We start from the raw sequence: 13,835 nt of genomic DNA, 5'->3' as shown, positions 1-13,835 counted from the left end.
TCAAAATTATTCTTATAGATCTTCAATTGACGAATACCAAGACCATGACAAAGACCCTTGACTCTAGTATCCTCCCAAGAACCTTGTCACTAACCTTGATGTTCTGCCTCTTCTCTGCCTTGACTTCCTTCTAGATCTCGAACTGCTCTCCTCGGCTTCTAGAGAAACTTGGTCTTTATCCTTCACACTGCCTCTTCTCGGCTTCCCCTAGAGAAACTCGGTATCTAGGCTTTTACTAGTCTCTTCTAGAGAATCTTGGTCTCTTAGGTTTACCCTAGAATAGAAACCTTAGTCTCCTTAATGCAGCAATAGGTTCTTCCTTCGATCTTCTTGTGATGTCTTCGTTTCTTCTTTATTCGCATGAGAGAGAGTATATAACCCAAGACAAGTCCTAGAAGAATCCTTCCTTCATTGACCCCAAAAGAATCCTATCTTCGCGATCCCCAGAAGAAATTATTTCTTAGTTATCCCCAAAAGAAACCTTCTTTGCACTTCTTGCTATTGGACTCTACTTCACACTTCTTCTTGATCGAATGCTTGTCGAGTTGCTTGCTTCTAAGTGAGGCCAAGTGTGGCTATTTATACACCTCTTCTCATGTCCCTGAGGCCAACATGATCTCAAGTAGGTAGGTTGACATCTTCTAGCAAGTTCTTCCTTCATTGTAGGCCGACTTGAAGAGGATAAGTGACAAGGTCTTGGAGGGTACTTTACATAGACAAGTTTGACCTTTTACAAAGTGTAACATAACTTCAATACATGTCAATGACTCTATCATTTTATAACTAGATGACAAATAATTCCTAAAGACTCTTAATGGGAGTCTTGACTCAAAAATAAAACCTCTTGCTCATGAAACAAATGAAGCAAGCAATACAATAATTTTATTTTTCTTCTTTACATCTCATTACATAAAATCATAATTACATGTCATTATGAAGACCGAACCTAGTTACACTTTTCAACACTCCCTCTTAACTAGGGAGGTATTCATAATGGTACTTGGTCATTCTCAATCTGAAGAATTTCTCATAAGAAGAATTCAGATTGGTAACTCATTTGTATAGCATCATATCAACCAGCATTGTCACATAGCAAGGCCTTGACTAACAGCTCCATCTCTCCACAAGATCTGAGCTCAATGCTAGCAAGACCAATGATTTATAGACACTCTCATCATTGTCTCTCTCGGAACATCCCCTACTTGGGTACTCAAGGTGTGTTCCATGAGGACTATTCTTATCTTGGATTCCCCAGTCCTCAAAGAATATTGGTCCTCCACAACTACTCTTCTATTGGATGCCCTATCTCATCCTCAAAGAGTATCGGATGCCAAATAATTACCCAATCCTCCATTTTGTCTTCCCAGGTGAAGACCAAAATGATGTGTCTATCTCTCCCTCTCATATAGGGAGGACATATTCCAATAAAAAATGTACTCATTCCTACAAAAGGAATGTACCTAAGCTCCCTCTTGGCTTAAGAATTTCCAAGTTTCTTCCAAGTAAGAAACTTCTTTTCAGGCTCCCTCTTAACTAGGGACCTACAGCAGCTCCTCATGTGGAGATCATGGAACAACCAGCTGCTTGAAGAGCTCCTTCCTTTGATGTCATGAATTTATTCTTCGTCATGGAGTCTTCATCTTTTGGGACTTCTTCATAGGGCACAGACCATCCATCACTTTCGTTCATGAGTCAGTCATGTCCTCATTCCTTTCATCAGAAAGTGATTCATCAGTTTTTCCATCTGGCTTTGCTTCATGTCATGTTGCTTTCTTCATGCCATATTTTCTAGAAGGATCTTACATCCTTCTATATGGTTTTCCTGGAAGTCATCCACAGATCTTCCCTTTGGCAGTCCTACATAAGCCCATCCAGATATTAGTTCAAAAATACGAAATGAACACTTAAATCAAAATTACCTTTGTGATGCTTTCTTATCATGACATCTTCCTGTAGGTATCAGCATCCTACATGCATGTTGACACATCTCCTAAAGATATTCATTGTCAAGGGTTTCCATCTTTTTCCGACTCTTATCAGAGTCTTCATATCTTTCTGGGAGATATTCCAGTCAACTCTTCTTGGTCTCGAATGTTGAATGTGTTGGAAAAACTTAGAGGGGGGCGAATTAGTATTTCTTTCCAATTGTTAACCAGTTAGATTCTACACAATTTAAAAATCAGAGAAATGAATAATTTTAATATTGAAATAATTAGGAAAAATGATCCTTTTACAAATGAAGGTGTACAATGATTGCCAAGCACCAACTTGGACTTAATGAGGCTCCGACCTCTATCTTCACCAAGGCTCCAACCTTGAGTTTAGGGGCACCTACCCCAAGGACACCAATCCTTCTTTGTTGCTTCACTGGACTTATTTGATCAAATACTTCATTTCACCAAACTGCACCATTCTGCACATCTTCAATTCTGCACTGCTCCAAACACCAAACTATACCACTAATCTGTCTTCACACTTCCCAAGAAGAGTTAGCACCACACTGCACCAAGTCTGCACCTACTGCTTCACTGGACTTATTTGATCAAATACTTCATTTCACCAATCTGCACTATTCAGCACCATCTTCAATTTTGCACTGCTCTAAACACCAAACTATACCATAGCTCTAAACACCAAAGTTTCTTCCAAATCTGAGCTTCTAGATAAGTGATTGTTTAATACACTGTGCCTAGAAACTTGTTCTTGCAGACCTGTTCACTATTCCGAAGTCTTATATGTCTACAGGCAGTTGTTCAAAGATCCAAGCCACTGTGCTACACCACAGTCTGAGGTTTGTTGCAACCCAAACAAATATTTCTCCAAAAAACTTCCTCGATATCCTTGCTGTCCTTATTCTGTCCACAATTCAATGAATAGAACAGCAGAAGAGGACACCCAAGCCAAGGTAGCATTGTCCAGCAAAAACGTAGTCAAGGACACTTGCCTGCAGTCTTGTTAAGGTAGCATTGTCAAGGATTTTCATCACACTAGCCCGCACTTATGTTGTTGTTACTAGCCTCCAATCAGCACTGTAACAAGTCTCCAATAATGCTATCACAACCCTTCAGATAGCACTGTCACTAGTCTGCAATAAACACTGTCACAAGCCTGCAAATAAACGTTGTCACAAGCCGCCTGTCCAAAGGCACCACTGCCCAGTTCACAATGCAACAGAGTTTGTCAACAGGTCCGCAGAGAAATCCAGGTTATTGCAATGCACCACTGTAATGATCTTGAGATACAGTCCACCAACCCGAGTTTTCACAATCTGGGAGCTATTAATTTCAGAAGATCTGAATCTTTGTCTTAGAAACTGAGCTTGTCAACGTGTAATATCCCTGTCCGAATTTAGAAAAACAACTTCTGTTCATCTTCCGTACTATTTTTCTTCTCCTTTTTTTATGTTCTCCTTCATTAGGTTTCACGAGATGTGAACTATTTCTCCTTCTCCTGTATGATATAATCGAATTGATGGTTGAAGAATGAATGTGTATGGGTTAATATATAGTGTTCATGTCTCTTATAAATAGGCTGACATGAATAGGCCAGTGTAGGTCGGCTCATAGTCCAGAGGTATAATTTAACTTGTAAATTCAATTTCTCTCTCGTTATTTGGAATTTTGGGACACATAATAGCTCACTAGAAAGGTAAAATTATGCCCTTCAAGATGGTCTAGGTCTCATGATGAGATTCTTCCTCTAAGATGGAAAAAATATTATTTAATGTGACTGATCATTCATTAGTGCAGAAATGGACGCAAGGTAGAATGCCTTTGAGTGTTGGGCTTATTCATTGATTGTCTTCTTAATCATATCCTTGTCTTCTTCAACATATCATCATGCCCTTGATGTCCTTGCCTTCTTCACCACCATGTCCTTCTTCATGTCCTTGTGTTCTTCATCACCATGTCCTTCTTCATGTCCTTGCCTTCTTCAAAATATTGACATCAATGACAACTAGATTAACAGAATGCCTTCTACCTTTGTCGCATATTTTACGATCTCTCCCATTCTTTCCACACACACCATTCCCAGGAGCATCCAATCAGAGTTCCTTAATTGTAGTCACCTTCCTTATGATTCATATCAGAACATATTATGTTGATTTCATCTAGTGTGACTTATGCTTTTCTGCAATCTTTCGGAAGAGGAGATCCCCTTTCTTTGATCATGTTTCCCAAGATGGAAATAGTGATCCATATTATCTACAACCATATGACATGACTTTCATAATAATCTATGTAAGCATACATACCTCATCTTTCCTTTGGGTCATCCAGACTTCTTGCAACAGCTTCCTTTGAACGAAAGAGCTTTATCCTTTAGACCTGCTTCATTGTTATGTCATCATACCATCATCCCTTGAATCCCACGAGTTGGAATTCTTGATGAAACATTTGCTTCCTTTCTAGATCAGTGAATCCTCTGATAAGGATTCCATCAGAGAAACTTGAGGATCTTTCATATCCTCACCCAGCAGATGTTTCCTTATTGACTATTGTATGATGATCCCAGTTGATGATGACCTCTACTTCTTTCTATAAGTACTACTTGAGATTTCAATGAGGTTTCCAAGAGCTCTTATTCAATAGAATTTATTCCAGACATTCTTTCTACTTCCCATGTCAAGAGCTCTTACTTCTAATGCTTCTATCACGATGTTATTTTCTAATCTGATGCATCCTATCTTATTTACACTGCTTCCTATCTATAAATTACAAGTGAAAAGTACCTTTTGGTGAAGAAGATCATCTCAGTCATAGTATAGATCTTTCACTTCTTCCTTTCTAAGCTTCTTTGTGTAGCATCAAATGTGCTCTAAGCCTCAAATTTTGCAGGGATGCTTGGGCACATGTATTCCAAAGAACCCAGAAAGCGTTTTGGGAAATTCCACCCAGAAGTGATTTTATTAAAAATAATTAATATTTTTAATGGGGTTCCTAAGTCTAAACTTAGGAAAATTAAAATATCAATGGGTATTAATCTAATCAAGGGTGAAACTTCTAGAATAAACCATGGATCAAGCTAAAACGATCTAAGCATTATATTATGATTTAATCTAGGTCGTTGGTTGTCCAACCGGAAGATATAAGAAGGGGCTTGACGATCATTTGGAATACACACATAGAAATTGAGAAAATTGATTTTTTGAAGTGAGTTCTCAGGACGAAAATCAATTGAGGAGATCTTGCAGCAGAGGGGCAATGAGAATCCAGGAGAAGGAATTTCTGGAAGTACCAGGCAAAGAGAGAAGAGAAAGACATCCATGTTGATTTTGGGTAGCATCGGATGTGCTCTAGCTCCGAAATTTTGTGGAGGGGCTAGAATACATAAGATCTCCAAGACCCAGAAATCGTTGGGAGAAATTCAACCCGGATTGTGAGTTATTAAAATAATTAATATTTTTAATGGGATTCCTAAATCTAAACTTAGGAAAATAAAAATATTAATGGGTATTAATAAAAATATGGGTGAGAAGCTTCTAAGAGACGAGGATCAAGTCTGTTTTAATCTTAACCGTTGATTAGGGACTTAATCTTGGTTGTTGATTCATCAACAGGAAAAGTATAAGAGGAGGCTTGAGGGTCAGTTGGAGATACACCAAGAGATCAAAGAGTTCGAATTTTTTGGGGCGTGGTTTGCTGAGAAAGTCGAGCTAAGTGATCTGAGTTGCAATGAGAGGAGCAGTTCGGCAGAGGGACTTCAGTCCAAGGCCGAGGATACATCGTAGAGAGGCAGAGCAGCAGCAGGAAAGACAGTGCAACTCTAGAGAGGGTGACGAAGAAGCTAGGGGGGCTGACGCAAGTTCCTTTGAGGCAGTGTTGGGGTTTTTTTGTGGGGCAGAGAGAGCAGTAGTTCAACATATCGACTTCTAAGCAAGGGAGGCTCATTGGAAGGGTGACGCAGTTCCAGCGCAGAGCTTCGAGCAGCCATCGTTGCCTAGCACTGGGAACAGCATTGTCATCTGTGGGGTTTGATCATCCAGTGGTTGGAATTGTCAAAATATCTGTCTCCAAATAGAGGTACTTTTGCCAGGTTTATTCTATGTTGGGTGAGTTGGATTTGGCACCCTAGTTATATTTAGAAATCTGCTTAATAATACAAATCCTCTATATGCTGCACTGGTTTTCCCGAATTAGGTTTTTCTAGGGACAATTGTCCAAAAATAACGGTGTCCCTTGTGTGATTGTCTCAGTTTATTTCAGTTCATGATCTGTATGTGTAGTCTGCAATAGTGTTTTCATCATTGTTTAAATAATTAAATAGCTTGTTGATGTAAAGAACAAGTAGGAGATGATAAACCAGTGATTGCAGTAGGATTTCTAATGTGTAGATTCAGAAATTCTCACAGTCCAGAAGAAGGTTGATGCTGGCCTACGCAGTGCTAATGCAAAGGCAGTGCAATCATTGAGGGGAAGTCGAGTTCCTGTTGAGGGAAGTCGAAATTCGGTTGCCGGAAGCCAGGGTTCTCAGAGTCCAGAGGAAGGCCTACGTTGGCCTACGTAGAGGCAGCGCAATCATTGAGGGGAAGTCAAATTCCTGCTGAAGGAAGTCGAAATTCAGTTGCCAGAAGCCAGGGTGTGAGTCTGGGAGGCAGAAGGTCAATTTCTCAACCAGCAGAGGATCCAGAGGAGAGGCAACGTAATACCTAGGAGGGCTGATGCAGAAGCTTCCCAGGGTGACACAGTTTTGTGCAGAGGCCATGCAGAGGGTGATGCAGAGCCGCTAGAGCAGAAGGATCAGTCACTGATTCTCCAGTGACAGGGTGAGATCATTTCACTAGTCTTTTGTTCAGTATTCTCTCTGTATTGGATTGTTAGTTGAGCATCCTAGAATTGAACTCAGAATTTCTCTTGCATAATAATAAACCCTTAGAGATGTTGCACAGATTTTCCCGCATTGGGTTTTTCCGGGGAATATTTGTCCAAAAATAATTGTGTCCTATGTGTTGTATTTTTCTTTCTTGCTCAGTATTTTGTTTTCGCATATATGTTAAATAAGTGAAGGCTGCAGATGTATTTGCTTCGATATTTACCGTAGAACACAGTAAATAACTTGCATGATTTATTCAAGTAGGAGAAGTAACATCAATTTGCTGCAGTAGGGATTCCAGCTTAGGAATTTTCACACTTTGTCTCAAGTTCTTTCACTTCCTCAGTAATATGGGCTTCTTCCCTATCCATCTTGTCCTTATTACGTTTAGGACAATCTCTTCTATAGTGCCCAAGTTCCTGACAACCATAGCATCTTACCTTAGCTATGTTCTTCCTTTTCTTTTGAGGACCAAACTTTCCAAATTTCCCTTTTCTTCTTGTCATAGCAGCATATGCTTGATTTTGCTCATTTGGTCCTACATCAATTTTTGCTTTCAGTTTGGTTTCTTCGATCTTTCAGAGTGATCATAGATCTTGAAATGGAGTAGTCTCTTTCTTCCCATATAAACTTGAAGTGAATTTACTCCATTCTTCCGGTATTGCATTTAGTACCACTGTGGTCATCTCTCTATCTGACATGACTTCTCCCAACTCTTGTAGTTGATCTTGAATTTCTGATATCCTCATGAAGTATGAGGCTATTCCATCTTCCTTGGACATATTTAGTTTGTAGAGTTCTTGCCTTAAAGAGATTACTTCTCCTGCAGTACTTACAGAATCATATATAGCTTTTGCAGTCACCAACTTTGATACATATGGGATTAGAGAGTTTTTTATAGATTCTATAAGAATCCTCTGGGCTCTCACTTCTCCCTTCATGAATCTAGCATGTGTTTGAGTATCTTCCTTTAGAGGTTGGGTTGCCGATCCCTTGATGTGATCCATGACCTCATTCTCAATAAGATTTAGGTTTTTCCTTTTCTTCCAGGCAAGGTAATTTGTATCCCCAACCAATTTATTGCTTTCCTTGCAAAAAGACATTTTGTTATTATCAAATATAATCATAGACTTACTTGAGAAATCGATGCTTGCTTCCTCCTTAATCTTGATTTTGATAGAGGATTTGCTTCCTGAGAGATTGATGGGAGAGAGCTTGATTCACGATCCTTCTTGAATGTTTTAGTCTTCCTTCTTTGAAGATGGATTCAAGAATCTTGCTCGCGTAGATTTCTTCAATCTAGGGTTTTGAAGATCTTGAACTTGGTAGCCCTTAAATCTGCTAAGATCCTTCTTCAAGGCTTGTTGTCTTCTTGATTGAATGCCCCTTCTTGACTTCAGCACCTAAGCTCTGATACCATGTTGAGAAATCTAGGGCATAAAGAGTTAAAAGATTTATCTTCTTGATAATTGCTTGTGATATACTTTTACTTCTTAACTTACAGTCTTCTTTGTGTTATATTATTATTATGTTATTTTCATCAAGACAATTACCAATATGCACAATAGAAGACAAGTCACACAGTACATAGGCTAGTCAGCCAGGGCCAAAACCTCTCACCTCTTGAGAGGAAAACCCGATCAAAATTCTTCTTATAGATCTTCAATTGACGAATACCAAGACCATGACAAAGACCCTCGACTCTAGTATCCTCCCAAGAACCTTGTCACTAACCTTGATGTTTTGCCTCTTCTCTGGCTTGACTTCCTTCTAGATCTCGAACTGCTCTCCTCGGCTTCTAGAGAAACTCGGTCTCTATCCTTCACACTGCCTCTTCTCGGCTTCCCCTAGAGAAACTCGGTCTCTAGGCTTTTACTGGTCTCTTCTAGAGAATCTCAGTCTCTTAGGTTTACCCTAGAACAGAAACCCTAGTCTCCTTAATGCAACAATAGGTTCTTCCTTCGATCTTCTTGTGATGTCTTCGTTTCTTCTTTCTTTGCACAAGAGAGAGTATATAACCCAAGACAAGTCCTAGAAGAATCCTTCCTTCGCTGACCCCAGAAGAATCATGTCTTTGCTATCCCCAGAAGAAAATATTTCTTTGTTATCCCCAGAAGAAACCTTCTTCGCACTTCTTGCTGCTGGACTCTACTTCGCACTTCTTCTTGATCGAATGCTTGTCAAGTTGCTTGCTTCTAAGTGAGGCCGAGTGTGGCTATTTATACACCTATTCTCATGTCCCTTAAGCCGACATGATCTCAAGTAGGGAAGCCGACATCTCCTAGCAAGTTCTTCCTTCGTTGTAGGCCGACTTGAAGAGGATAAGTGACAAGGTCTTGGAGGATACTTTACATAGACAAGTTTGACCTTTTACAAAGTGTCACATGACTTCATTACATGACAATGACTCTATCATTTTATAACTAGATGACAAATAATTCCTAAAGACTCTCAATGGGAGTCTTGACTCAAAACTAAAACCTCTTGCTCATTAAACCCATGAAGTAAGCAATACAATAATTTTATTTTTCTTCTTTACATCTCATTACATAAAATCATAATTACATGTCATTATGAAGACCGAACCTAGTTACACTTTTCAACATGTAGATCAGGGGGTTGATCCAGTAAATTCAGAGGGCCATACAGCCCATACAGGTGCCCAGAAACTTTTCAAAAACTTTCTGTGTATTGTTGTAGCTTGTATTTTTCTCAATTGGGCCATTTTCATAGTAAGGGAACCTTTGCATGCTTTGAGATTAATTAATGAAAATCAGATTTTGAAGGGCAGTGAAATTTATATGTATTTGTGGACAGTGGTTTAATTTGCTTCTGCTGAAAAAAAATACCAGTTAAAATCCAAGTAATACATTTTATTCAGTAAAGTTGAAATTTAAATTAGAAAATCAGCAAGGAAATTTCGCAGGAAATAATTAGTCATTTACTGGGGTTAGAAAATTAACAATCCACATCCCCTACAAAACATATCGTATTAGTATCCCTTGTTTATAGCATTCATGTTTGAATATTTACTCCATTATTGATATGGAGTGTTGATCAGATTGATTGGAATTTACTGCAAATAGATAAAGAGCATAGCCAGTTTATGCAGCCTACCATGTGCAGAATCAATCAGTATTTGACATGAGCTAATACCATGAATTTTCAAGAAAAATTACCAACCCTACCTTACCAAAACTTCTATTGGCATAGATAGTGCATTCTGAATAATAAAATATTGAAAAAAAAAAAAACTTTTAAATCAGTAAGAATTTTTTATATTCATTTTATCAAAACTGAGAAAACGTTCTTCATTGTGTTAATTGTAGTTATTTATAGACAAGAAAATGAAATAATGTTAGAATTCAAGAAAATCAGTAGAGGCTATTCTAACCTTGATGAAATCAGATGGCAATCCAGCCAGGTCTGACTCTTTAAAAAGAAGATAACGGCCTTCCTCATTTAAATTGTTCACGAATTTGTTACACAGCTCTCCTATTCTTGTTTTAACCCTCTCAAATTCTTCTCTTTTTCCAGAAGTGAGGTGAACTCCTTGCCTCTCAAATTCCCTAACCTGTAATTAAGGACATTAATTTAGAAACAGATCTGGATTCACAGCCAACTCAGCTGGAAGCAAAGCAAAGTCCCAAACATTAGTTTGCATACATAGAAAAACAGATGAGAAAGTAATACAATGCATTAATCAAAAAATGGGCAAAAATGTCCCCACTCAAAACACTAAAAGCAGCATTCAATCAGTTCAACCTCCTGAACAAACAGCAGAATGAAAAATTAAAGTGTAAGAAAGAAGGAGCGCATAAAGAGACAATATCTAACATTATACTGACCAAAAATGGAGCAAGGGAAAGAATTAAGAAAACCTCTAGGTCTTCAAAATAAAATGCTAGTTCAAAACAAAATTATTAATGTGTAATATGGAAAAAAGAAGAATAATAAAGTCAACCAATGTTCTCAAAATACATTTCAGGTCTGTGAATATTTCAATGTGATAGTATACTAATTAAAATAGTCCACGTTTCAATGTGATAATGTAATATCACTAAATGTTGAAGGAAATGGTTGTATGTAATTACCATAAAACAGTCCAAAGCATGTGGATAAGCAAATAGAGAAATTAACAGAATTTATTAGTGTCCTCTAGTGGCCAAAAATAACCAATGATATTGAGAAAATACAACAAACACAAACACTGTTCAGGCATGAGGCAAGACAATGCACTCCTCTTTATGCTAAGCTAGTAATTAAAGTTTACTAAAATAAGCAATCAGTCTAAAATCAGACAAATGGAGCTCCATATTATTTTGTACCTGTAGGCCGTAAAATCTCTTCCCACAATACAGACAGCATTGTCCTCAATGACACCAGCTTCTCAAACAAAAGTAGCATGCTTCCATGCAGCCTTATCCAGAAGCTTGCTTGATCATTTAACCAAAATTTCTTTAATCTCCTATTTCTGAATCTTCCAGCTTATTTTATCGACTATCCTTAGTAGATCATGGACCTACAGGCTCAATCTCCTAGACATTCACAACAACAGGCATGACATGGTCAAATTTGGACAATGCCTTGTTTAAGTAGACTGTAGATCACGTGGAAAGCTAGATTTATCTTTACATGGGCTGGCAATTACAACTTGTGTGCTGACTGATTAATCTTTTCAACTATTGTAAAAGGTCCAAAATAACTTGGTATAAAGCTTAAAGCATATTCTATGAGACAATGAATTGTCCAGATTCAATCAAAGAAATTTCTTATCCATGACCTCGAAGGATCTTTCTGATCTATTCTGATCACTCACAATATTTTTCACAAGCCTGAGCCATCTCTATATTAATCTAGCATTGTATCAAGTCCCCTTGCATCAGTTCAAGCATTTCCAATGAAAATTGTAATTTTCCATTAAAATTGTCGAACTCCAAAACGACGCGAATAAGTTGGTCATATCCACATATGAATGGTAAAATACCTATTATTGGATGCAAATTACACAAATGGAAAGTTCTCACAAGTCCTTTCCTCCAAGCCCACCTAAGGTCTCAGCATGTCCTCCATGATCATTGATCCATTTATTTAGCTATCTACTTGAGGGTGATCTCCATTGCTGAAAGTGAGGTTCAATTTTGTACCAAATATTTGAAAGAAATATTTCCACAAATTTGTTATGAACTTGGATTGTCCCTCGAGATAGGAATCAGAAAAGCAGAAATATTTTCTTATTCTTGATAATTACTTGTGATGTTTCTTGTTATTATGGTTCTTTATATCTTCTTTAAATCAGAAAGGCAGAAAGATTTTCTTATTCTTGATAATTACTTGTGATGTTTCTTGTTATTATGGTTCTTTATATCTTCTTTCTTTTAATTCATCAAGCAATTACCAAAGCAGCAGCACATAAAACAATACACACCAAATGTAGGCACTATGTTGGGGAAAAACCCCCCTCAAGGGGAAAACCCAGTCAAGAAATTCTTCGTTTCAATAGTATTATTTGAGACTCTTCACCCTAGACAAAGACCAGACCTTCCCTCCACACCAAGTAAGCTTCTCAGAATTTCGACCTCCTTTCCGGCATTTTCGACAGCTTCGGGCATCAATGAAACTTGGAAGACTTCGATCTCCCAATCTAGGGTGCAAAATAGAGAGAGAGAAGCACCAAAATTTCGATTTTTTCCTCTTCCTTAGACTTCCCCAAACTCGCACTTACTTTGGCTTCCCGGCAACAGACTTCGCACTTTTCCCAGCTACAAGAGATATCGAACTTCTTGTGTCAGAGTATGTTCCAAATGAATTCGATGTGCTTATATTTATAGGCTCCATGTGAGGTTGAATTAGTGTTCTTAAGCCGACTCGATCTCTTCTAGGCCGACTTTGGTGTGGAGGATACATAAATTATATTTGACTCAATACTTAACCTTTTTACATGATTCAAAAGCCCAAGAAGGGTCTCTTTAAAAGTACAATGACTCTATGACTCAGAATAAATCCTAGAAGTCCTCAATGGGGACTTTCAACTAAAACATGGTGACCCAAGCATGAAACCCATGCTTTAATAAGTTAAGTTACCAGGATTCAGATACAGATACGGATACGGATCCGCTAGTTTTTTGAAAATCCAAGATCCGGATACGGCAAGGATACATCAAGTACAAAGAAATAAAATATAATAATATTTTAAAAAAATTTAAAAACACTTTAGAGTTCAAAAATCAAATACTCCTTGAAACCATCAAACACTTTTAGAACTGAAACCATTAGATATATTATAAATATGAAGACTGAAACACTGAAATAATGCATCCTCCCAGGATCATAATATCACAAATGATAATAGTAAATACATTTACATATCCTCAAATGGATCTACATTATCTTCTGCATATTGCAACTCTACATCATAAATATATGATGGGGGTCCTGGAATGTAGGAAGTTGCATCAGTAGGCTAGACTGGTGGTGGAACAATATCCTCAAGTAGGTTGAGGTGAGTCATGGCATTCAGTCTCAGGAAGTGTTATCGGAACCGAACCGGTTTTGGCAAAACTGGTCGGTCTGATCGGTTTGGAGGCAAAACCGGTCTGAACCGGCCCTCCGAATCGGAAATCACTGGTTCGATACCGAACTGGTCCGGACCAGTTCCGACCGGTTCCAAACCGGTTCTGCCAGCCCGTGGGCCCCACAGCCGCGTGGCCAGGCAGGCCAAAAAAATGATTTTTTTTCCTTTTTTTTGGTTTTTTCTATTTCTCCTATATTCTAAACCTAATCTAGCCCCCCCTCTAAAGTTATTTAAACACCCCCACAATGAAGAGAAGGGGAAAAAAAGACTTAAAAAAGATACCTCCAAAAGTCAAAAGAATGATGCCATGTATAGTGACCCTGATTTTGAAGCATATGTGCCCAGTTTTGAAGAATCCTCTAGTTTCCCTTCTAAAGTTGGAGAGGGTAGTTCAAGTGGTTTAAACTTGAAGAGGACAACAACCCGTAAAGGGATTGACTCCTTCTTT

General features: G+C 38.2%; 1 protein-coding gene across 2 annotated transcripts in view; it reads right to left on the bottom strand.

The window, feature by feature from the left end:
* Positions 1–13,835, bottom strand: part of LOC149261685 (putative thimet oligopeptidase) — a 439,851-nt gene that overhangs the window by 283,848 nt on the left and 142,168 nt on the right. For both annotated transcript variants that reach the window (XR_016258489.1, XM_089422600.1), the window contains exon 5: positions 10,208–10,387. Coding sequence is in view for 1 of the 2 variants with exons in the window: in XM_089422600.1 (XP_089278726.1) it covers positions 10,208–10,387 (180 nt within the window). In the remaining variant the exon portion in view is untranslated. The remainder of the gene's footprint in view (positions 1–10,207; positions 10,388–13,835) is intronic.

The sequence above is a fragment of the Pinus tabuliformis genome, chromosome 6 (assembly GCF_031772625.1).
Source record: "Pinus tabuliformis cultivar Carrire ecotype Pingquan chromosome 6, CPIR1, whole genome shotgun sequence".
NCBI classification, from domain to species: Eukaryota; Viridiplantae; Streptophyta; class Pinopsida; order Pinales; family Pinaceae; genus Pinus; species Pinus tabuliformis.
The sequence above is the reverse complement of the archived record's forward strand: the minus strand, read 5'-3'. Positions and strand labels throughout refer to the sequence as shown.